Source organism: Callorhinchus milii, unplaced genomic scaffold, assembly GCF_018977255.1.
Source record: "Callorhinchus milii isolate IMCB2004 unplaced genomic scaffold, IMCB_Cmil_1.0 Scaffold2, whole genome shotgun sequence".
Taxonomy (NCBI): Eukaryota; Metazoa; Chordata; class Chondrichthyes; order Chimaeriformes; family Callorhinchidae; genus Callorhinchus; species Callorhinchus milii.
The window spans coordinates 99,131,231-99,157,893 of NW_024704743.1; the positions used below are offsets into that span (position 1 = coordinate 99,131,231).

At 40.0% G+C, this 26,663-nt stretch overlaps 2 protein-coding genes across 2 annotated transcripts in view; both read right to left on the reverse strand.

The window, feature by feature from the left end:
* Window positions 1-12,471, reverse strand: part of abhd3 (abhydrolase domain containing 3, phospholipase) — a 36,708-nt gene extending 24,237 nt beyond the window's left edge. The window contains exon 1 of the mRNA XM_007900927.2: window positions 12,187-12,471. Within this exon, the coding sequence (XP_007899118.1) occupies window positions 12,187-12,348 (162 nt within the window). The 5' untranslated portion in view covers window positions 12,349-12,471. The remainder of the gene's footprint in view (window positions 1-12,186) is intronic.
* An 11,143-nt stretch (window positions 12,472-23,614) lies between these two features.
* The window catches only part of colec12 (collectin sub-family member 12), an 83,078-nt gene continuing 80,029 nt past the window's right edge, over window positions 23,615-26,663 (reverse strand). The window contains exon 11 of the mRNA XM_042346857.1: window positions 23,615-26,637. Within this exon, the coding sequence (XP_042202791.1) occupies window positions 26,621-26,637 (17 nt within the window). The 3' untranslated portion in view covers window positions 23,615-26,620. The remainder of the gene's footprint in view (window positions 26,638-26,663) is intronic.

Genomic DNA, 26,663 nt, shown 5'->3' on the forward strand with positions numbered 1-26,663 from the left:
ATGAGTCTGAGGTTTGCTCATCATTTCATAGCCTTTTTTAAGTTTAGAAAATACTCAATAAAAGATTGGGGGGTGGCGGGAAGAAATTCCACCAGGGTCTAGATCTACTCTATTAACATAACATTCCGGAGCATGCGTAATTTGTCAAATTGTTAAAAGAATTACAGAAAAAAAAGCTTCCAAATGAAGACTGTATTTAACTGTGGATTAAATGATTCTGCTCTCTATATAATAAACTGGATTAAATTACAGTGTTCTCTATATAATAAACTATGGACTAAATAACATTGCCCTCTATATTGCACTAGTGACGTGATCAACCAGTGATTATCCTCCTTGGGGGAAGATAAGCAGGATCAACTTGGGGCTGAACTGGCCCCAAGGTGACATGTTTGGCAACGAAATGTCAAAATCGAGCCAGCCATCTGTGGCGGTCTCGGTAGTCTGGTTCCTGAGCCAGGCAGGTCAGCAATATTCCAGGGCTCTGCTGATGATAGCACAACCAGCCTGGCTCATCATCAGACCTGAAAGAGCAGACTAGTCACTGGGGGCAGGGAGTCATCCCACTTAGCTCCTGTTTACCCTGCAAACTAAATCCCTAATGGGTAGGATGGTCCTTGCCAGACAGCAATATCAATGGCAGTCTATGCTGTTTTAGCTGGTTAGACTCCCAGCAGTATCCTGACACACTTCTGTGGTCACCCTCACAGACAGAACTGAAGCTCTCATCAGTTCATCACCACCTGTGACCCTGACTATCAACCTCCCTGGCTGCTCATTACAGCTTATGAAACAAATACGAAATGTTTGTGGTTTGTTTGACTCTCACTTCTCCTTTTAAGCCTTTCATCTGATCCTTGACCAAGTCTCCGCTGTCCATCTCAACAACTTTGCTTGCCTGCGTCCCCACCTCACTCCCTACATAGCAGAGATCCTCATGTTACCTCTTTTGTTACCTCAACCCCTGACTTTTCTTATGTTCTACTTGCCAGCCTTCCCAGGTCAACTCTCCACAAGCCACAGATTATCCAGAGCTCTGCAGCCTTTCCCATATTAGACTCTTTGAGCCTGTTAGCCCATCCTCGCCAGCCTCTTCCTATGCTTTGAAATCCCATCTCTTTGACTGTGCGTTTGGCACCTCACTTCTATCCCTTCCTCTCTCACCCTGCATGGGCTCCCATTACACCTCTGTGAAGCACTTTAAGACAGTTTACTGTGTGAAATAAGTGCAAGTTGTTGTTGTTGACTGTTACACTTCTAAATAAACTGTAGAGGTGTAATTTATCATATATTCAATACAATTACTTCACATCTAACATACTGTGGTGCAATTTTCAGTTCTTGATATGTACCTTACTGTGTAATAGTAGATTTGTGCATGATAACGAGATGTTAATCTAGAGTACTTTACAAGGGAGAATTTCTAGCCCGAGTCTGTGAATGGGATCAGGGTGGCAGGAGAATACAGATTCTGTGTTGTTGCCTTCATACTTGATATGAACCCCCTGCCTTGGTTAAGGCAGTGAGCCAGAAGATTTAGAAAAAGGCAACTTGTGACACAAAATTTCATTATTTCACTGGGATTATCTGACTTGCATGTTAAATGGATAAAGGGTTGGGTATAGCATTACAGACAAGTGCACAATGGACTGCTGATCTTCAGAGTCCTAGCACCAGCAACTCATTTGAAAAGTAATACAGGATGTGAAAGAAAATCATGCCTTCTTGCACTGTTGATTGATTCCCTGTTTTCGTGAACTAAAATTACACTCAATAATGTCATTGTGAAAAGATAATAATAATAATTATCCTTGCATTTGATATAGTGCCTTATCATGTTGTCAAGGCGTCTCAAAGCGCATCACAGGAAATACTTTAAGGTGCATTTTGTGGGCGAAATGTGGGATCAATCACAACAGAGCTCAGCTCAGGTGGCATGCAGGTATGACAGTGTGTTATCATCTGATAGATGCAAGCAGAATCCAAACATTTTTTCAGAAATATCCTGATAACTAGCGTTCTTTTTTTTTAAACAAACTTCTTGACCATGTTTGAATAAAATAGTTTTTGCTCTAGTGAATCCCATGTAAGTCACAGTGAGTCATGAGATCTCAACTCCATGGTTTTGTGAGTCGTCGTATTTGGATTTGCATTGTGTTGCCCTTTTTCCTGTGGGAAGTCATCAGTATTACAACCAACTTCCCTGAGGAGTGCCTTTTCAACCCTGGTTTATTTTCATTAGAATGTAAGAATTTGCTAGGCAAAATAACCATAGAATCATAGAATTACACAGCACAGAAGGAGGCCATTCGGCCCATCGTGTCATCTGTGCAGTCTCTTTGAAAAGAGCTACCCAAATCAGTCCCGCTTCCCCGATCTCTCATCATAGCCCTGCAAACTTGTCCTCCCCAAATAATTATCTACTTCTCTCTTAAGTGTTGTTATCGAGTCAGCTTCCACCACCCTTACAGGCAATGAATTCCAGATCCGAACAACTCACTGTGTGAAAACATTTCACCTCCCCTCTGCTTCTTTTAACAACTATTTTAAATCAGTGTCCTCGAGTTACCGACCCATTCGCCAGTGGAAATAGTTTTTCCTTGTTCACCCTATCGAATCCCCTCATAATTTTGAAAACTTCTATTTAGTCTCCTCTTAACCATCTCTGCTCCAAGGAGAATAATCCTAACTTCTCTATTCTCTCCTGATAACTGAAGTCCCTCATTCCTGGTACCATCCTGGTAAATCTGCCAAACTATATATTGTATGCCGAAACATTAATGCCTAACAGAAATCTATCTAATTTGTTCTTGAAAGAATCAACACTTCCACCATCCCACTAGGGAGCCTGTTCCATACATTTACTAGTCACTCACTGAGTAATGTTTCCGCAGATTTGTTCTGAATTTACCCCCCTTCAATCGCAGGCTGTGTCCTCTGGTTCGACTGTTCAGTACAAGATAAAAGAGCATATCATGGTCTATATTATCCAGTCCCTTTAGAATCTTAAAGACTATAATCTCATCGCCCCTCAACCTTCTCTTCTCCAGAGTTAACATGCCCAGTTTACCTAACTGCTCCACATAATCCAGTCCATCCATCCTCTCAATCATTTTGGTTGCCCTCCTCTGTATCCTCTCAATCACGGCAATATCCTTTTTGTATTGTGGTGAGCAGAACTGCACCCAGTTTTCCAAGTTCGGTCGCATCAATGATTTATAAAGTGGTAGGATGACCTCACTATTTTGGCTTAATATTGCTTTTTTAATATAACCCAGCATCTGGTTTGCCTTACTCACTGCTCCCGAGCACTGTTGAAGAGCTTCAATTTATTGTCACTCAGAACCCCAGGTCCTTTTCATTTCAGGACAGATTATTTTCTTTCCATTTAAATGATAGTCCCCTTCCTGGATGTTTTCTCCCAATTTGAAACATTTTGCATTTCTCTACATTGAATTTCATCTGCCATCGATCTGCCCAATTCCCAAGTATGTTCAAGTCCTCCTGTAACCTATCCTGTTCATCTATGCAGTCTACCACCTTCATTAGCTTTGCGCCATCTGCAAATTAAGTCACTGTGCTTGTGACTCCTAGCTCCAGATCATTTATAAATATGTTAAATAAAAGAGAATTCCACTGGTAACAACCTCCCAGCCTGATGACATTCCCTGTACCACCACCCTCTGTGTTCCAGATATACAACATCCACTGCCTTACCCTTAGCAAGCTCCTCTTCATATCAGCAACTCCTGGCACAAACCTTTCTAAGGGATCAGTTGTTTAGCCATAGAAAGAGAAAAATTCCACCTGAGTCTAGATTTACTCTATTCATGTAGCATTTTCAGAGTGACCAGAATTTGGAAAATTCTGTGGACGAATTATCCTATGCATACGGCAAATCAGTTTGTCTCACGTGTCATATGAGCACAAGCCATTATGATACATCTCGACTGCATCCCTTTGTGACATCTTAATCACCGGTCTTCAGACAATACAGTCACATTGTAATGTAATGAAGTCTGATAGCAATGGTTTCAATTTGTCAGAAGTCACCTAGGAAATAAAAGGCCCCTGGGCTAATTTGATCACCGAGTTTGTACTTCATTTGGTTGCTCTTAAATTGTGTGATTAAAATATATATTAGCACAATAGTTACATCAGTCATCAGTCAATGTATCTTTCTGTCAGTTCAACATTTTAGTTCTCTATACTTAAGCTTTCAAAAGGAAAAATATAAAGGGGTATGAAGGAAAGGAGGTGAAATGGGAACAAACAAGATCACAAGATTGGTCTGGATGAAGAAGGTCCATCTGATCTAATCCTTCCAGTACACCCACTTTACTGTCTGCTCATCACTCTATCATGCTGCTTTTTAAATGTCTAGTGTTCTGGCTACTACTATCTTTCCTGGCAGTCTGTTCCAATTGTTGATTACTCTCTGCATAAAGAAAACCGTCCTGGTATCTGCCTTGAAATTGCCTTTACAACTCTAAACCTATGTCCTTGTGTTCTCCTTTATTAATACATCATCAAATACTAATCTGTGTTTACTTTTTCAATCCCATTTCAAATTTGGTATACCTTTATGAGGTCCCCTCTGAGTTGTTAAGATTGAAGAGCCCTAGCTTGTCTAGTCGGTGCACATAGCTCATTCCTCTAACATTGGGATCATCCTTGTTGCTCTCCTCTGGATCACCTCTAGGGCTTGGGAACCCCATTATGTTGTGGTGACCAGAACTGTATGCAGGATTCAAATGGCAGTCTGACCAGGCATGAAACAGCCCGAGTATGACATCTGGGGACCTAAACTCAACTGATTTAGCAATATAGCTCAACATCCTGCATAACGCAAGACAAATCAACTAACATCCCTAGATATCTTTCAGCTTCTCCCTTGGAAAGTTCTAACCATCCATGGAGTACTTGTGTTTCCTGATCTTGGATCCTACATGTAATACCTTGCGTAAACAGCTAGCTCTTATAAAGAATGGCTACAGGTACAATGGCCTCACTGAAAATTTCTGAGATTGTAATTGTGTACCGTTGTTAGAATTAATACAGTTAAACTAATATTTTCCTGAATTACTTGAGCAGGTTGCATCCCTCTGGGGAGAGAGTATCTGCTCCATTCCAAACAAATGGAAATTTCCATGCATATGTGGAAATCTCAGCAGCGAAGTTTGGATACCCTTAAGCCTTAAGCACCTATCAGACACACAGCTGACCAACAAAATATCCAAAAGCAGGCCTTGAATTTAGCAATTACTAAACAATGGATGTATAGCTATTTAAAACTATCGTGAAAAATCTTATGATAATAATATTCTTACCAGATCACAATAAAATTAAAATATAAGTAAATGCATAGTTATATTTTTATCAAGGCATTTAAGATGATAATATATAGATATAGGGTAAGACAATGGTTGTGTATTCAACATCTATTTGTGAGAACATAACTGCTAAAACATAAATATGATACAAAGAATACAACAGATGCTACATTATATAAAAGTTGATATATCTTCTTACCCTTGACATAAGGCTCAGGTAAAACAAAATGTATGCAGCAGTGCATGTTAAAATGAGATTCAAACCGAATGGACTGATGTGATTTTCTAAATGCGCTGATAGTTCTCTGATCAGCGTATTCACATTACGCACCACATTAATCATTGTTACTGCAAGAGTTATACTTGTTTTTAAAGCAAATGAAGGATTGCCAGCATTTTGTAGCAGAATATTAAGAAGTGATAATGTGCAATGCCCTGGCAGTGTTCAATCCACCTCTGGTGCTGGCAAAATAATTTTTTTCCTTATATTTATTCACTTGATTCATGACCTCCTAGAGTCAGAGGTCAGGGATTGTTATGTCATTAATAGAGTCACGTTTCAGGTAGAAGGAACTTTCAGAGGGAGGATGGTCTACATAACTTGATGGGAAGCTGAACACAAAACATAAAAACAGGAGGCAAACTGAATGTGAATGAGAAGAAACAAATTCTTGCATTTGATCATCACATCATTGAGATGTTTCAAAGGGCTTCACAGGATCTACTGTAAAGTGAATTGACTGTGTATTTTGTAGGCGAAACCCGACAGCCAAAAGTGCACAGAAATGTCCCACAAACAGCCATGAAGTGAAACCCCAATTTCATTTGGGGGATTGTTGGCCAGGACACTGGGAGAAACTCCCTTCTCTTTTCAAATAGTGTCGTGGGATCTTTAATGTCCATTGTGGAGTCCATTGTGGTTAAAGCATTCGCCTGGCAAGCGAGAGACCTGGGTTCGATTCCCAGCTTGGTGAAACCTTTCGTTACTCCACACGGCTGATAATAATCCCTCAAGACAAAAAATTATAATAATTTGGTTACTCAATCCACGACCTTCGTGCGCTCCTCAAACAATGTTGTATCTGAGGATTGGAAGAGAACAAATATTATCTTGCTATTCAGAATGTGCAGCATGAGGCTGAAATGACAGACCAATTAACTTAACATTGGTAGTAGGGCAATGTGGGAGAGCTTATGTTATTAGCAGTCATCTAAAGAGCATCAATGGTGTAAGCAGTTTAGATGGATTTGGAAACAATAGATCATGCCTCACAAATCCCTTGGAATTGTTTGAGAAAGTAACTACCTCATGGACTAAAGCTACACAGTGGGTTTAACTTACTTGCCTGTTCTGAAGGTATTTGATACAGAAATGCAACACTTTTAAAGAAGATTGCAACTAGTGGAATTAATAAAAAATTAGCTGGTGGAATGAAAAACTGGGTAATGATAAATATCAAAGAGCTTTGTCTGGATCACAATGATGAGCAGAATTTCACAGGAACCTGTTCCTGGTTCCTGGTTTTCATAAGGGACGTAAAGAAGTGCCCTGCCTGTGCAATACATTACAATTTGCTGATGAAAGCAGGTTGAATGGGTAGGTGAATAACACAAGGCAGCTAAATACCATTTAAGAACATCTTGATCAATTGAGCAGATGGTCTCAAACAAATTTTAATGTACCTTAGCCTAAGGTAATGGAAACTGGAACTAGAACTTGAAATTAAACATGTATACACAATGAACATTATCCATTAGCAGCGATAGAGAAAGGAAAGCGTATGGATGTGATTATTGAGCATTCACTGAAGCTTTCAAGATAACATGTAGCTGCTGCCAAAATACTGATTAATTATTAATGAAATTGCATCTTAGTGCATTTGACTATGTATTACATTTTTTTTACTGTTGAGGCGCATTTAGAATACTGAGGTTAAATCTGCAGCATTTCATAATGCAGTCCTTGGCACAGCTGCCATCAGAGGTGTTGTCCTTTGGATGAAAAGTTAAACAAGGTCCCATCTGTCTGTCCTGGGGCCATTAAATTGCCCCAGGACAGGGGGCACTGTCATATGACTTGCAAGACTTGGGGTACGATGCAAGATGGACTAATAATAATCCTTGCATTTGATATAGTATGTTTCATTTTGGGAGACATCTCAAAGTGCTTCACACAATATATTGCAAAGTGTAGTGATTGTGTATGTCATAGACGATCATCTTAAGAGTTGAGGAAACATACATTGGCAGGACTTAGAGGGATTTCATGCAAAAAATGCATTTTACGTTATGAGGTGTTTTTTCCAGCCAGGAACCTATTAGGGCATTTGCTTATTAGAGGAGCACTTTTCAATCCCATTGAAACACTGAAGATAGTTTACAGAATAGCAAAATGGATGATTACAGGATGGAGAGCTCTAAGCTATGAGGAGAAACTCTCAGAGCTGAATTTATTTTCATTAGAAAGATTAAAGGGGACACAATTCAAATACTCAATAGCATAGATCATTTAAGTGTAAGTACAGAAGTTGCTTGATATAATAATAATAATCTTTGTATTTGGTGTAGTACATTATCATGTCATCAAAATTTATCAAATCACTTCAAAGTAGAGTGTAGTAACTGTGCACTTTGTAGGTGATCTTGGCAGCTAATTTGCCCACAAAAATATCCCACTAATAGCCATGAAGTGATGACAAATTTTATCTGGGTGATTTTGGCCATGACACAAGGAGAAACACCCTTCTCTTTTTCAATCGTATCATCGAAACATCAACTTCAACAAGCAGACCAGATCTCAGTTTGAAATCTCATCTGAAGTATGGCACCTCCAATAAAACAGCACAACCCCAGCACTGGAGTGTCAGCCTAGTCTATGATGTTAAAGTCACAACGGGAGGTTTGAACCCACAAGCTTCATAGGTGAGAGTGGAGAGTGCTAAACTGACACGTAAAGATTTAAGACCATGAACAGAATTGGGGAACATTGTCTTAATATCAAAAAAGAAAGGGTACAGAGGGACTGGATATTAAAGAATATATTTCCTGACAGAGTAATGGATGCGTAGAAAAGGCACTCAACAATTGCAGCTGATGTTTCATTGAATAGCTCCTATTAAAAAGGAATGAGAATAAATATCTCCTCAAGAACATTAGCATTGGATATTGGGACACATGCAGACTGAGATGAATAAATTCTCTACAGAAACACTTATTTTGGTTCTGGTGATGTGGGGTGGGAAGGATGGAGGAGGTAGCGAGGCATGTAAATGTTTATATTGAGAAGGATAGCTGAGAGATGGAAATAGTTAAATATTTCTTTCTTTGTTAACTTTGGGGGTCAGGGAGTATCTATACCTTTTGCAGGGGCTGTGGTGAGGTGAGGTCCTGGTAGGTTGTGGGTTTTCTGCTGAAGGAGTGGCTTTGCTATGCCAAAGAACCTTTTCTCATTCCAAACATTCTTATGGTCTTAACTGTTGAACAGTCTCACGTGGTCCTTATTATCCTTATTATCCAATTTTGCCTAAATAAATCTTATCAAAGAAATCACTGTGCTACCACATTACTGAACCAACAGCTCAAACTTTTACCATGAGAGTGTTCAAATATTTCCAATAAGAACGCATGTATTAAACTGTTTTGTACAGTTATTCCTATTCTTGACTAATGGGTATACCAATTAATTATTCAATTTAAATAATTTGAATCAGAAAATCTACAGTAACTCCTGTAATGTTATATTTTAACTTCAGTGTGTTTAAAACATTGACAAGAGCAGCAATTTCATTTTTGATGTGCTAGTTCCTTTCCAACCTCAACTCTGTATCCCCTTCACTCTCCAGTGTGCCCAAGTCTGACGTTTCGATTTATTACACCAGCCACCTTTCTGGTCAGTCTGAGTGACATCAAAAGTTTTTGTATTATTTGTGCCCTAGACTCAGGTCACTAGAATCGCGCTGCCCAGACTAATATCATCATGAAAAACATAAGAGTTGGCTAAGAGAGGAGATCTGCATCCCATTGATCTCAGTGGATAAGAGCCATAACACTTCATAAGGTCACAAAAGAGATTCAGATAACTTTGGTTTATTTGGTCTTAATCCTCAGAATAACCTGGCTACTATCCTCCCATTACACACTGCTGTGCGCAACTGGCTGCCATGTTTCGCCCACAAAATATACTGTCACTGCACCTTAAACTATATCCTGTGAAGCGCTTTGAGACGTCTCAAAGGCGTAATAAGGTACTATATCAAATGCAAGGATTATTATTATTATTACAGCATCAAGCTGTTTCTTAAATGAGTCCAGCCTTAACCACTACACTGTCTGGTAACCAGTCATAATTGATAAATAACCTCTGGTAAAGAAATAATAAGGTAACAGACTGTACAAATTCTGAGTCACCAGGTTTCTTCTCATGATTTTGATAGTTTATATCCACCTTTCTATGTTCTCTTCCCTCATGTCATAGATGACTGAAAATGTAGCCAAGTAATCCAAAACTGGAGCTCAGCTAACATAACTAAAATGGGATCTGGGAAGTATGGAACGATGGGATGACTTCCCTCTCTCTCTTTGTAAAAGCACTTAACCTGTGACCACCACCTATCAGATAATCAGGCAGAATTCAGACATGAGTCATTATTAGTGTATTTGTACATGCTGACTAAGCAAATGTCTTAACACATGTTAGTGCATGCTAGTGCTTTTTTTTGTCAACTGGGCATATGTGGAAACCATCACTGTGTTTAAGACTGCACTTCATATATGCCCGACACCCACACGTGGAAATTTTGCTGTGTTTGGAATGGAATGTACACTCCCTCCTTGGAGGGAAACACCCTGCTCATCTAATTCCAGAAATATCAGGTGCAGTTTGACAAGAGCCGAGTGAGAAAGCCCCTATTGTTAGTTCCATTAACAGGTATTAGTACATTAACATGGGTTTTATAATGTTAGTGCATTAACATGCTCAAATCCACTTGTATTTATTTCCAAGCTGAATACAAAGTCTCAGATTTACAAGTAGCCTAATTTCTAATACAAGATGTACTGTCCTGGGATTTCAGTAATGTGTTCGAACTGGATTATGGGAGAAGTTGCAGAATGTTCATTTGGACAAGGCATAATTAAACAAAAGTAATATTGTTCGTTAAAATTGTTGCTTGGGGATAATTCACCGGCCCAGTGATCTTTTTTCCCCATAATTGATTTTAGTTATTGTTCATTTTATTTTCGAGGAGCAACTATTGAAATGGGGGATCAGATTGTGCCCAGTAAGCACAGTGACCTCACAGAAGATTAGTGTTCTGAGTAACAATGAAGTCAAAGGAATCACTCATGTTAAAGTGCCAAAATCAAAGATATACAACAGAAAATAGTAGATCATCCTGAATACTTGAATACGTTGATATTTAAATCAAATACATCCACATCACGCTAATAGCTTTGTTGACATGGGATGATAATAATAATTCTTGCATTTGATTTAACGCCTTATCACGTCATTCAGCTGTCTCAAAGCGCTTCACAGAATACACTGTAAAGTAAATTGACTGTATATTGATAATGATCCACTCAGAAATCGCCTTCAGAATAAACACAAACATGTTTATAAATTGGGGATTTAAGAACATCCAGGCTTAATGTTGTGACAATCTTGATTTAAAATCCCTAGCCAGGAAAATTTGGGTTCTCACCCTATCAGATAACAAAATAAAACTCAGAGAGCAAGAGTAACCCCAATTGTTTTGAGTGCAGACAATACAGTGATAGAAAAGATTGGGCTCAGATCACATTATCCATTTCCCAAATAAACCTGGTTTCTGATGTCCTTTGCACTCCTTCAACTTGCTTTACAGTGTACAAACAGTGCTTGATGCCCTTTATACCCAATTAAAATTTTATACATTTTGCAATGCATCGTATGCCCCAAAACATGCCAAACATGTTGCTTACTCATATACCTTAAACACACCACCCTGATAACACTTCTTCCTTGTTACTTAACCAATTTTGCAAACAGGTGCCGAATGACGTAATTTGCTACGGAATTTTGCCAACTCTTCACAAGTCCTGCCTGTCGATGAAACTTTTGTAACTTGTAAAGTTTCATTTAATTTAAGAAAAGTAGGAGATCTGCCTAAAACTTATATCATTATAGCTTCTGCTGCAGTGGATAAAGCATCAATGCAGTCCAAAGTTTCTGCTGACTGGTAATAAACTGTTTGGAGCAGGATATTCCTGGAGTCATGCCACCCTGAAAACTCCTTGAAACTGTGACATTTCATGCCCCTTTCCTTCTATACAAGATTTCAATGACTGAAAAATCTGAATTACAATAATAAAAATCGAATGGAGGAAGAGAAACAGAATGAAAACACAGGGAGATGTGGAGCATGAAAAGCTGATACTGACCTTGCAGCACATGTGAGATGCACAAATACATCTAACAATACTGAAATACCTGAACATTTTAACGTGATAGCTCTGAGGCATTCACCGATAGCATGTGGAAACTTTGGATTGGAGTTTCAAGTCAAAACCAACAACAACAATGTGCATTTATAGAGTGCCCTTCACGTAAGATGAACGTCTCAAAGTGTTTCAAATGTATATATAATCACTTTACCTAAAAGAAATGATGTATCTGGCAAACCTCCCCCAGGCAAAAAGCCAAGAACAGATTATATATATATATAATACATATTACATACATACACATAAAATATATAAAATGACAAACAACCATGCAGTGAATTACAGTAACGTCTATTCCCTTTAAGAACATGAAACCTGACAACACTTACATAAAAAGCATCAGATCAATGCAGATAAACCTCTTCCTTACCTTAGCGACCGAGCTCAGGTAATAGCAGATGTATGCAGCACCGAATCCTAAAACAAGAGACAAACCCACCCCTGAACCTGACAGGTTGATTCTGACCTGATTTTCTAAATAGAGTGAGAGATCTCTGGTTAGTGTGTTCACATTCCCCATCAAATCAATCATAGCTGCACAGCTAGTGTGAAATAAGGACTGTCAGTGTCTTGCAGCAGAAAGCCGGAAGGGAGGCTGTAACATGAGATGCTTGTGTCCTTCAGTCCAACCCTCAAATACTAGCACAATTCTCACCAGCCTCTATTTATAGCCTTAGGGCTATACTCAGGCCTTTAAATGCCATCTACTGGAGTAGGAACAGTACTAACTTGAACTTTTCTACCTCTTTCTAACTATGCTTGAATTGACGTGGCTTGATTTGTTTCTAGGCTGAATGACACATCCTAAAATCTATTGGCTGCATTATCAAAAACGGACGACAAAGAAGACATAAAAGAAAACAGTTCTGCTCTTCTCTTCGACGTGACTTTCGTTCCCCCCTATTACCCTGCTCCCCCTCCTTACTATCTGTTTCCCTTTCAACTAACACATTCTCTCCTTTGTCTTTTTTTTGTATTCGTTGTCGTCCTTGTCCTGCCTCCCCCCTTCAACTTGTCCTTAAAAACCTCTCCCTCCCAACATGCCCCAGTTCTGACAAAGGGTCGTGGACCCAAAACGTTGACTCACTCTCCTTTCTCCATAGATGCTGCCTGACCTGCTGAGATTTCCCAGCTCTCTCTGTTTTTGTTACTGAAATTATAGCGTCAGTTTAGAATACAGTAATTTAGACAAATTCAGATTACTGGGTTTAGAAGTATACCTCTTTAAAAGGGGTTAAATCATGAGGACAGATTGCAAAAACTTGGTCTCTATTCCCTTGAGTTTAGAAGGTTAAGGGGTTATCTGATAGAAGTGTTTAAAATAATAAAGCGATTTGATAGGGTAGATACAGAGAAACTATTTCCAGAATAAGGGGGCATAATCTTAAAATTAGAGCTCGACCATTTAGCAGTGAAATCAGGAAGCATTTTTCACCCAAAGGATAGTGGAAATCTGGAACTCTCTCCCCAAAAGGCTGTGGATCCTGGATCCCATTAAAATTTTCAAGATTGAGGTGGACAGATTTTTATTAGGTAAAGGTACCTAGTGATATGGGGCAAAGGCGGGTAATCAGTCATGATCCAATAGAATGGTCCCACAGGCTCGAGTGACTGAATGGCCTATTTCTGTTCCTATATTCCTATTCATAAGAACACATTTTAATGGAATATGTTACTGTGTGTAAAGAAGAAGATGGTGTGGTAATCGTTGTGGACCGAGGTGTGGACTTTGCAGGGGACAGAAACAGCACTGACTGTAGTTCAATGTAAAGAATACAAGCATGACTGACCATAACACAGAAAGAAACAGCACTGATGGATTATACAGCGTAAAGAATAGAAACAGTACTGACCATAACACCGTGGTAAGAAACAGCACTGTTCATAAACAGATAGAAACAGCACTGATCATCACCTGGAGGAAATAGAAACAGTACTGATCGTAATACAGTAGATAAATAATGGCACTGAGTACAAGTGCAAATACTGTTAAATTTTGTAACTTTTTTTACTGTGGGCCTCTGCGTACTTGAAATTTAGCTGAGTCTGCACATATTCAGCTCACGTAGGAGCACTGCAGTCAGCAAAAGAAGAGACTTCAACCAACCAGTAAGGCCAAAATTTTATTTAACCCATATCCCAGGTATGAAAAGCCAACATCCTAATTCACTTCACCAACCAGACCTCTGATCAATTTTGCCGTCATTTCCTTCTTCCTATAAATTTTTCTGATAGCAAAATCTTCAATTTCTCAATTGCCAAATGAAACCCAAAATTGCATATCTTCTCTCCTTGCTGGGACATTTAACTAAAATATACATGAACAAAATAGCTACATTGGTCATTTAATGTATCATTCTGTCTGGTTTATTGAAGCATTGACTTTTCATAGTTAAACAGATCAATATGCAGTAGAGTATTAATATTATTCCTTGCTACTGCTTAGCTATTTCTTGTTAGAAATAATACAAAATCTCAACTCTGATTTATCAATCACCAAAGATCTCCATTTTATTACTAAACAATGAGACTCTTTAAATAGTGTCATTAGATTTATATGGTCAGGTACAGTACACACCTGCAGATGCTGAACAGATATCGCACAAAAAACATCAAAGCTAATAAATCTCTTTCCTACCTTTGTGACTGAGCTCAAGTAATAGCAGATGTACGCAGTGCCCAATCCTAAAACAAGAGACAAACCCAAACCTGCCAGATCGATTCTGACCTGATTTGCTAAACAGAATGAGAAATCTCTGGTCAGTGTGTTCATAATCTCCATCAGATCAATCATTGCTGCACAGTCAGTGTGAAATAAGGGCCAGTTGCCAATGTCTTGCAGCAGAAAGCCAAAAGGCCGGCTGTAACACAGAGGCCTCATTCATACAGATAAACACCACCTAGTGGGGAAGACTATAATAATGCTAATGATGACTTCTTTCAATTCAGTTTGCTAAGACCCCTCGCATGAGGACCTGGATTAAGCAGCTGTTGCTGAGTAAACTGGTAAACTGGTATGCGGCATTGAACTTGGACCTCAAGAACATCAAGGTAGCTGGCACGTCACCAGTTATCCTGTAAAGGTCATCCTACCACGCTGATCGCAGATGTTTGCCAGATAGCTGATGAGGAAACTCAAAGGTTTCGGGCGACAGCTGCTGGAAGATACTACTTGGAGTCCAATTTCATGAAAAAACATTTGTACATCCAGCTGCCGCTTAAACTCCTCATCTCCAACTAATCAAACCATCGCTCAATGGGAAGGGATGTGTGCCTGAGTTGCGGAAAAGAAGACGGTGGTATTGCTCTCATGCATTTTATGCTGAACTATGTTGTTCACCGGGAAGCTTGCAGTGAGATCCTGGTACCTACCATCCACCTAGTAAGGGCTCAAACCTGTACTTGTCAGATGTTGACAATCAACTAGTGACTATCCTCTTTGGGGGGAGATAAGTGGGGTCTCCTTGGAGCTGAACTGGCTCCAAGGTAAAATGTTTGGCAACAGAATTTCGGAATCGAGCCAGCCCTCTGTGGCAGATTTGGCGGTCTGGTTCCTGAGCCAGGCAGGTCTGCAGTATTCCAGGGAACTGCTGAGGACAGCACAGCCAGCCTAGCTCATTGGTAGGACCTGGAAGGGCAGACCAGTCTCTGGGGGCAGGGAGTCATCCGACTCAGCTTCCTGTTAACCCTGCAAGCCAAAACCCTAACGGGTAGGGTGGTCCTAGCTGGACAAGCAGCGGGAAAGTTTGTCAGACAATGATATCAATGGCACATTATGCTGTTTTACCTCATTAGACTCCAGCAGTAGCCCAACGCACACTTTTGGGTCCCCAAGCCTTGGAACTTGCCAATCTGTGCCAAATATTTTCCAGAAATAGGTAAAACTGTCAGAGAGAGTGCACATTCCATTCCAACAATTTATTTTTGGGATTTCCATGTGTAGGTGAGATTATTGAAATTCTCAGGTTGGTTTGGATACTCTTAACCATGGTGATACATCTCTGCATGTGTCAGACACCCGGCTGACTAAAAAATAATTAAAACTGGGCATGAGACCTAAAACCTTTATAGGTTACATGAAAGAAAATTTAGTTTTGAGTGTTTTTTTATCTACTACATGCAAGTTCCAATCTGTTTTTTGTTTATGATCAATGTTTCTGTGCAAAATTAAATTGATCATTGGGGAAGCGCTTTGAGGTGCTAATGCTATATCAAATGTAAGAATTATTATATTATTTATTTTATTGCACATCTGTCCTTACAAACTGGGTAACCTGCAATGACATTCAAGTGATTTTGCCAGGCTGCCAAATCCTGTAATATGGAAGAATTTAAATAAGTACACATTATTAGAAATGTTAAACCAGATTCATCAAACATTTACACTCATTTTCTTTTTTTAAGATGCACTGTTTTCAACAACAGAGGAATTTCTGGGGAGAGACTGTTGTTAAGATTCCATAGATAAGGCATGGGAAAGAGCAGGAATTGGAATAGTTTAGCATGGCATAGGCACGATGGGCCAAATGGCCTCTTTCTATGCTCCAATTTGCATGATTTTATGTATCCAGTGCACCCAATAATTGTGAAAGCTTGTCTTTATTATTATTACCTCTATGTGGGTCTCTCTTTTCTTTTTCACAGTGTTCTCCCCTCCGCTCCTGAAAGTGTTAACTCACACAACGCATGGCTCCATGGGTGCTGCCAGCTGTCATATTAGACAGTGAGATCTCACAGCCTCACTTAATGACCATAAACATACACTTTAGATCAGGATCACTGAGCAGTAGTTAACAGTTGAAAATCTGGTTAGATACAATTCAAATATTACTTGTTCTTCCACATGGAAAGAATTGAGTCAAACTCTAAGGCAAATTCTAAGTATTCTAGAAAGACAATAGTGTTTATTCTCTGAATAATAATCCTTACATTTACATAGCGCCTTATCATGTTGTTGAGATGTCTCAGACCACTTCACAGAATATACTGTAAGGTGGAGTGATTGTATATTTTGTGGGCAAAACAAGGCAGCCAATTGTGCACAGCAATTGAATATCAAAGAAAGTCCCTCCTGCCCCCCAACATCACCCACTGGATAAGCTTTTAGACACTTGGCCTCTGCTTTCTGGAACTCTCTTCCGAAATCCCTCCACCTTTCTTTCTCTTCTTTCTTTTGTTCTCTGCTTCCAAAAGCCACGTGAAAATCTCTTTGACTGTTCTTTTGGCCATCCCCTTCCAGCTTGGGCTCCAACTCAGGCTTTGTGAAATGCTTTGAGATGTTTTCCCTACTTGAATGATGCTGCATAAGTAAAAATTGTTGCTGTTGTCAGAGTATTTACAGACATAGGTGGGTGACACATTCCTATACTCTGTCAGTTCATAAATTTAGGGACCTTGAGGATGGGAGCATTAAACGAGAGTCTAGTTGACAAGGTCACCATGTAGCTGTGTGCAACGCTACTCATACCTGGTTACTGGACAAAGCCCCATTACTACAGAATGGTTTAGTGCAGTTAGCTTAAACCAAGATGTAGCTTTTCAGGAGAATTTTAAAGGCAGTAAAAAGGGACAAATTACAACAACAACAACTTTCACTTATATAGTGCCCTCTCTGCAGGGTTGCGTCTCAGAGCGCTTAACAGTGGCGGAGCCTGACTCCAAGCTGGTAGGAGGGGGAGGTGACCGTACGGTTGAAAAGGAAGATTTTCAGGCAGGACTTGAAAAAGCGGAGAGAGGGGGAAAAGCAGATGGATTGAGGGAGAGTGTTCCAGAGTTTTAGGGTGTATTGGCGGAATGTGCGACCTCCAGTGGTGGAGCGGAGGGTGAGAGGGACAAGCAGGAGGCCAGTGTCAGTCGAGTGGAGGCCCTGGCTGGTGGATTGTAGAGTGAGGAGGTCGGAGATGTCGGGAGATGCCAGGGAGTGAAGGGATTTGAACACGAGTGTGAGGATCTTGAAGTTGATCCATTTGGTGATGGGGAGCCAGTGGGGCCTGGCCAGAACTGGTGAGATGGGGGTACGCCATTTGGTCTGGGTCAGTATGTGGGCAGCAGACTTCTGAATGAGCTGGATTTTTTGAATAGTGGAGCTGGGGAGACTGGAGAGGAATGGCCTGGAGGAGTAATTCAGGCAGGAGGTGACAAACGCATGCACGAGGGTTTCGGCTGCATTTGGGGTAAAGTACGGTCGGAGTTGGGCAATGTGGCGAAGGTGGAGGAAGGCGGTCCTGGTCAGGGACCGGGTGTGAGGAAGGAAGGACAGCTGGTGGTCGAAACGGATGCCTAGATTGCACACTGGTTCAGTGAGTATGAGGGAAATCCCAGGGAGGTTGAGGAGTTCAGATTTGCAGAAGTGAAGACATTGACGGAAGCCAAAGAGTATGGATTTAGAAGGAATTCAGGGGGAATTCCAGAGGTTAGGGACATAATGGCCAGGCCTGTGGCGTCATGATTGAAAACCCGGTGTAGCCTTTCTTTAGAAATGGAGGCAGAGCTATTTTAGGAGGAGGCAGAGGGCACTTCTCTCCTCCTCCCAACATGCCTTCACCTCCATTTGTAAGGAAACTCCCAGCAGTGTATGGGAGTGTCATCCTAGACAATGTGATTCCAAGTCCAGACCTTCTGATTCAGAGGCGAGAGTGCTACCACTGCGCCAAACTTTGAGGTGTATTTACCACACGCACAACACTCTAAAAGAGAGTTTAGGTGGAACTTCTTAATGTAAAGGGTAGAGGTAATGCAGAACTCCTGCCAGAATCTATGGTTGGAACAGAAAGCAATAATGCATTTAAGAGGAAACTCGATGCATACATTAGGGGGAAGGGATTCGTGGGGTTTTGCAGGAGGTTAGGGAGGGGGCATTAAGAAGGGTGGAGGATCAATAACCTGGAGTACAATAATCTGCATGGACTAGATGGGCTGAATGGCTTGGACAGACTATGTAAATCAATGTGAGTTCTTGAGATCCCCATTATTTGTTATTAGGGAGAGAGGCTATTAGGGGTAGACTGGTGGGCAGTTAAACCTATAGCTCGCAGACAGTAATGTTGTACTAATTGAACAACTGGTATGAAATCAGCAAGTAATGGTTCAGAAAAACATTGGAGGAAAACTAAACTAAAATGGAGGGAAGTCGAGATGAAGATGTAAGCGGTGAAACAGAATGTTCTGCTGTTGGCTGGAGCCTCCCAGCTTCCTAGATAGACAAGATCACCCACTTGTGGTGAGAGAAGCCTATAGCAACTTGCTTGCCTTTTGCTGGATTGTGTGGAAGCACTCCCCAGGTTTAAATCTGATTGCCAAGAAGAGGATTTATTTTCATATCAAAAGTAATCTAAAGTGGAAGCATTGTTATAGGAGAAGTATTTTCAGTGTAAAGTACTTTCTCCATGTGGTTTGTGGTGGGGTGGGGGGCTATTATTAGCTACTTTGGGTGACAACCCTGACGCTGCTTGACATTTTATCGGTCAATCCAGGTGATTGACATATATGGAAATCCATCATCATGCAAAAGAGCATCCAAAACTAGGCTGAGAATTCTACATATACTTGGAATGGAGAGCGTACATTCTCTCCTGTGTCTGAAACAGAGTTAGCACTCTCTTCCCGGGGGGACACAGCCTGATAACCCAACTCTGGTTAGGTGCACATTAGGTACAGGTTGGCAAGAATCAAGGCTTGGGGACCTTGGAGGGTGCGTTGGGATCCTGCTGAAGTATAATCTGCTAAAAACGCATAGCTTGCCATTGTGTGCGCTGTCTTGCATGCGTCCCACTGCTCAAAAACTAAACAGTCCAGTTCAAAACCCTATGGGTGACACGAGGACCATCTGAGGGTTTGCCTTAATTTGGGTGCAATTCATGGTCAGTCAGATATTTAACACAATGAGTGGTGCTCCTCTTCCCTTCTCTCACACTGTTCTCAATTGTGAAGTGAGAGAAGCCGTGCTGGCCTTCTGGTTTGTGAATTTGACTGCTGATTACCAGGATATTGGCTTTTTAGTAAAATAAACTCTCAAAAAGCCAACCATTCAGTCACCCGGCAGTCAAATGCCACAATTCATAAGCTGGAAATCGTATGCTAAGGTCCCGGTTTCAACAAGTTCACCTTTGGGGTAGGCCACCCTCTCACCCCTACCCCTCCTGACCTCCACCACCCTCGATCCTAAACCCCTGCTAGGGTCCAAATCCAGGCGCTGTACAAATGTAATTTGTTGTTGTTGTTGAGAATTGAGTCTGAAGATCCCATTTAATGTGATCAATATCACGTGGAGTACAAGTTTCACCCCATTATGGGGAGAAATCTTAAAATGCGTCAGCCAAAGTTAAACTTTTGAATCTTACATATCAGAATTAAAATATTATTGCCTCACTGAAAGATTGCCAGCTTTCCATAGACTTAACATTACAGTGGAAGCTGACAAAATACAACATGACATAATTAAACAAGCAAATCAAATGCACCTCTGTTAACAGGAATTGTACAGTAATGTTCCTATGCTACAGCCTAAATGAGCGAAGTTTGACATATTTAGCACTAATTTGTTCACTCCCACAGGACTGTGCAAATAGGCCAAATAACGTAAAGTGGTCTCAACCCAGCTCTTGCTTTAAATCGACTTCAGCTCCTGACTGGGGAACTTCTCAAACAAATAGACAACTTCCAATAGGCGCTCAACAATCTACGCCAATCACCAAGAAGGAGCTGACAGCAACTGTGTTCTTATTTGCAGCAGAGCTGCAGGGCTAGTTCTGAAAAGTCCATTTACTGAATTTACAATAGATTTGAGCTGATAGTTCCAGATTTCAAAAAATAAATATCTGGCCTGAAGGAGTTTTGAGGTCTATTTCTATCTTGAAGCATTTTCTTGTGTGAGGAGAAAAAAACCTTACATTACATGGTGGTACTTTGCTGTGTGCAGAATGACCAGATTTCTGTTCCAGAGCTTTGCATGTAATGAATATATTCATAAAGCTCATTTGCAGCATAAATGTGACTAATGCTATAATGACCCTAAACCAATTGATTTTGACTTCATTTCTGTGCTGTACTCACAGCAGGAGGTAGAGCTGCTCTCTCTCTCTCACCAGATTGTGGACAGAGAATTCTTTGTTCAAAAAGCACAACATGAATGTCAAATTACAAAGTTCATTATGCATAAGGAAGACTAGCCCACTGTTGTGAAAAATGAATAATTTCTTAAACAAGTACTTATTTTGGATCATTGTGCTTGAAATTTCAAAGATATCACATTGCTTAAAGGAAGAAGAAAAATCCCTTGATCAGAGCTTGAAGGGCAGGTAGGGCTAAATTCTGTACAGTAGTTTGAGGTAAATGTTTTATTTATTTCTAGTTATCCGCATGAAGTGGCTCTTTGCGCCGTTTAATTAATATTCAAAAGCTAATTCAACTGGATTTCCAATAGTGCTTTGGTGTCCACATCCCAGAATTCTAGAGGGACTCCCAGATAACATTAATAATAATAATCCTTGCATTTGTTGTAGTACCTTATCACGTCGTTAAGACGCCTCAAAAAGTTTCACAGAATATACTGTAAAGTGAATTGACTGTATATTTTATGGGCGAAACGTGGCAGCCAATTGCGCACAGCAGTGTCCCATAAACAGTCATGGATTGAGTGACCAAAGTATTTATTATTTTATTTATTTTAGTTAATTTTTTGAAGAGATTATTATTTCTGGAAAAGCAATCCACCAAGTGACTAACAACCAGGTTCCTACTTACCGCTAGGTAAACAGAGGCATGTAGAGTAAAGAAACTTGCTTAAGGTTTTGCCCTGAGTGCTCTTGCTTGTGAGGTGAGTGCTCTAACTAATACGCTACAGGACTCCACAAAGAAAGATCCTTGCAAGGAACACTACATACATTCAGCCTTTTGCTCCAAGTGAGGAAAAAATTCCAGTAGCAGGTTTGTACCCAAAAAGTAGTTATTAAGTTTACAGTATATTTAAAGAGTTCTAACATGTAGCACCGGCACTCTATGAGGAGCACAGTATTATATGGTACAATTTTCATGTTAGGCAATATTAATTTGGATGGGTTTACAAGCACTTTGATGGTCCATTTATATTTCAGTCTGAAGTCGCAGTTGTTATGGAATCTGCCCTGTTTACACAGTGAGGCAAAGCATACAAATTTAGTAGCAACACAGAAACAATTGCGTTTTTGCAGACTGTAATATTCAAGCTGTATTATTATTTTCTGCTTGTGAAATCTCCCTGCCATACAGAGAAAGTCTGTATTAGGCAGCAAACCTGTTGCTTAGCCTGTATGGCCGGCCAGAAAAATTAACTACTCCAATCAATAAACAGTGTCAGCTGTAACACCAGAAACAGTGGAGGAACTGTTTCTCCCAACACAGGCAAGTTGAAGAACCAACAGTCTGTATTGTTTTGGGTTTACCTTTTCATTAGAATCTTATGTACCTCCATAAGGTCTTCTCTTTTGAAGACTGCGGAGCCTTCATCTTAACTAATTGTTGCTCACAGCCCATCATGAGTAGTTGAGTCATGTACACTTGAAACTCGCAGGTTTAAATCCAGGGCTGTGCTGAGTATCTGATCTAAGTTGGGGCAGCTGTAAATATGTTACAATTGGCTTCATTGGCCCAGAGTAAATATGGAAAATATTGCTCTCATAACATAAAGGCTCATATATGAACAATTCTTGGGTTAAGTATAGTGGAAGTTGGGAGGCCAGAGTGGAACAAAACCTCAATGTTATGTTCATTTACAAGTACAGCCATTACACTTTTATAGATGAAAGTGCTTTTTAGGAGATATTCAAATACAAGGATCATTATTAAATCAATTGTTGTTTTTGAGACAAATATTACAATAATAATCCTTGCATTTGATATAGTGCCTTATCACGTCATTCAGACGTCTCCAAGTGCTTCACAGAATAGACTGTAAAGTGGATTGATGTGTATTTTGTGGGCAAAACATGGCAGCCAATTGCTCACTGCAATACCCCACAACCAGTTGTGAATCGGGTAATCAAATTTTTGTTTGGAGGGATCGATTAAAATAGCTTAATTTCCCCCAAATGGTTCAACATCTGGCCTTGAAGGTCATCCGTTCAATCTCTGGCCTGTGCCATATTAAATTATCTCAACTTTGGCATTGGAGGGAAGACTGCGCTTTGACCCATCAGTGTCCCGAGAACATCCAGCCAGGAAACATCCAGCCATTCTTTTCTGCTCCTGGTCGCCATCCAATGGATCCTTGTGAGAAGTACACATTTATGGACATGGGTTGAGATTAAGATCTGGTTAAGATATTAATAATAATATTAATCCTTGCATTTGACATAGCACCTTATGACAGCTTCGAGACGTCTCAAAGCGCTTCACAGAATATATTGTAAAGTGAATTGACTGCATTGTTTTTATCGACAAAACGCAGCAGCGTCGCAATTGGCTGCAAGATGTGATGTTCCTCCCTCCCTTCCCAAGGTTAATTGTACTCATTCCAAAGAGCAGCATACAATGGTAGTGGGGGGCTGACTATATCTATGGAGGTAGTATCTTCAAGAAGATAGAATATAGTTAGTTACATGTAATAAACAGCTCTATGACTATTAAATGCTCATTGTGTCCAACTATTTCTTACAATTTCACATTCTTTTGTTTGTGGACATATATATTATCCCCCTCCCATATAAAGCACCAGAAACAGCAATAGCGTCAGAAATATGGAACAGCTGAGATCAGACTACAGAAGTGTTCTTTGCTGTTTGAAATCCTCAGCTAAGACTCAAATCAATCAGATCAACAGCCTGTTTAAATAACATTAGTTTTATTTCACAATTCCATTTGGGTTAGTTTAGCTTTAGTCATGTTACAGGAGTATTCAACAAATAATGTGATGCTCGACCATAAAGAAGTGCGGATAACAGTGAAAAATTAATATGACATATAACTTTGACAGCCTTAAAGGAATTTTCCAATAACTGGTCACTTATAAGGTTAACAGTGGACAGCAAAACCCATCTTTTACAAACTTCTTGCTAGATTGGGCTTACCCAAACAAGATAGTAGAAATGATCCAGTTTTAAACTTTTAGTGAAATATTGATGCCTTCCCTCTATTTTATGTTATTTTCTCCCCCATGCATGTTCATGCACTTTCCTCAGCTGGAGATCTGTTTCCAAGCCTCAGCTAACGCCATTTACTTGGAGATTTGTATGAGCAAAGTGGGATGTCCCATCCTCAGACCTTCCTTCACACTTGGGGATGATGGGGGGAAGTGCCAATCTCCATTTGGTATCTCCCTATGTTGCTTCAGTAGCTCATTATGTGGAAACTGAGACAATAACTCTGCAGTGGGCTGTCAGTGTTGGAATCTCAGTGCACTGGGTCATGAGGCAATCCCTAGAACCATCCTCAATTCAATGTTTATTCACCAGGAATCCTCCCACTCAGCTCACATTAACCTTGCAAGCCAAAACCCTAACGTGTAGGGTGGTCCTAGCTGGACAAGCAGCAGGAAAGCTTGTCAAACAGTGCTACCATTGGCAAACTATGTGGTTTTAACTGGTCAGACTCCAGCAGTCACCCCAACCCACACTCTGGGGTCCCAAAGCCTTGTTTCTTGCTAACCTGTGCCTAATACTTTCTAAAATTAGGTAAGTAGGATGCATCCCACCAGGAAGACAGTGTGCATAGCATTCAAACAAGTTACCTCTGGAATTTCTATGTGTAGGTGAGATGCATGGAAATCTCAGTTAGGTTTGGATACTCATAAGCATAGCGATGGATTTCTACAGGTTAGACACCCAGCTGATGAGTAGAGGGATGAGAATCAATGTGCCAAATTGGCTTTTTCAGTCCCAATTTTCTTATGTTCTGCATTAACTTGAGGAAATTAATATGGATTTGCTTCAACTTGTTTATATTACCAGGTTCACATTCTTTCAATAGTGGTGTTTATTTACAGAATTTCTAAACAGGATCCTTTAATAAGAATATCTGCTGAGCTCTGCTCTAAAAGTAGATCAGAAGTCCTGTAGGGTGGCATAACATACTACTACTTACCCATTTTGGGGGACTTGGTGTCTTTATAAATTCCATTAAGAAATATAACAATTCAGACATCATTGGCACAATGCTGTTATTTTTATGCAAGCTTTAATTGATTAAAAGTGTTGAAGACCGAAACGAACTGGGAGATGTGATTTAATTGCAGTGAAAGTCCTTTCTGAATGATGGCTGGCTATATGTGAAATAAGTTTGAACAGCAACAATTGTTACAGCACAAAACCTGCCTTCAAATTGGCACTAAGTTATAGCAATCTCACTCAAAGAAACCAAAGATGGCTGGTGTGAAGAAAATATCACACTGGTACAGCAGGGAGTTCTTGTCTGAAACTAGGGTTGAAAATAGGGATGACAACAAAGAAATAACAAATAGTCACTCCAAGTTTCAAATAATACCTCTTGCCGATAAGTAGATGTGTCACACCGACCAGTGGAAACCATTCAGATTTCCACCATTCCTGAAAGGAGATTGCGTTGGTTAATGTAATACACGTCCAGTAGCAGGAATCATTATATGTACCTTGAAGTTGCTGCTTAAGATAAAACTGCAATTTAGACCCAAAAATCATTGGTTTCTGGGACTCCTTAATGCTAACAGTGAGTGGGTGCTCGAAATGGGAAACTTCCATTTCCCAGAACTACAATCCCTTCTACAATCCCATCAACAAACCACAATCCTTTGTTGATGGGCACAAAATTCATCCAAAAAAAAACTTGAAGATTTAGTTAGTTGCTATCACATTACACTGGAGGAAATAGACAGAGTTTGGAAATCAAAACATTTGTGATCTTAGATGAGTTCCATTATCCTTTTCATATGCAGGTGGTAAATAACACTCAGATGACTTCCTCACTGTTGTCCGATTGTAAACCACACAGGAGGTGATCCCTGATCTCTGAAGTAGCTCCTGAAATCCATGTGAATGCATTGCTGTTAACACCAACATGCACTCTGCAATCACAAGGCTTTGCTCCTTGCTAACGCAATAAAAGTGAAGCCTTTGTATTCGGTGAGTACACTCTTGAGCAAGTTCTGCTTTAAGCTAAAAGGCAGCAATACAGATTCAGTGCAAGAGTTTGCAGCCAGAGAGTGAATCCTCAGATAGTGCGATACCCTGACTCCATGACTAAAACAATGCTATTCTATCTAAAGTAGAAAATAAACCATCTTTATAGCAGCTGGAAGATATTAAAATAAGACCCATATCAAACCCTGTGCCTACATCTTATATTTGGTGTTTTATTTATTATTATAAATTCTTGTAGTTGGACAATTACTTCATGAATGCACTGAGGCAGAAAGTTCAGCAGAAAAATTACTGAAAACTGTAAAGCTTTGTAAGCCTGTTACTATGATGCTTGGTAAATATTTTTTTAAACACAAGTGTTAACATATAGATTTTCATATACTGACGCACGTATTTGTAAAAAACACAATTAAAAACTGAGCTTCATATGGATTATGTAAAACATTTTTGGCTTATCGTATTTTCTATAAACAATAATTGTTATCAAATAGTGGTTATTCTTTGCAGAATAAAGGCTGGGCTAAAATCTATTATATTTAAAGTTACGGAGGTACGCAGGCTTAAGTCCTGATGGCCAGCATAAGGAAACATTTGGAAAGTTGGGTTAATTGTGTCTTCAAGCTCAAGGCAGAAGCTTCCTTTGGCAATCCAGGACCTGGAACTGAGGTTTACCTCCGCCAATTGGTCCCAAAATGTCTCTGGACCTCTTCTTCAGGACACTCACTGTGACAGTTCATCTGCAAAGTTAAAAGGCCACTTCTGT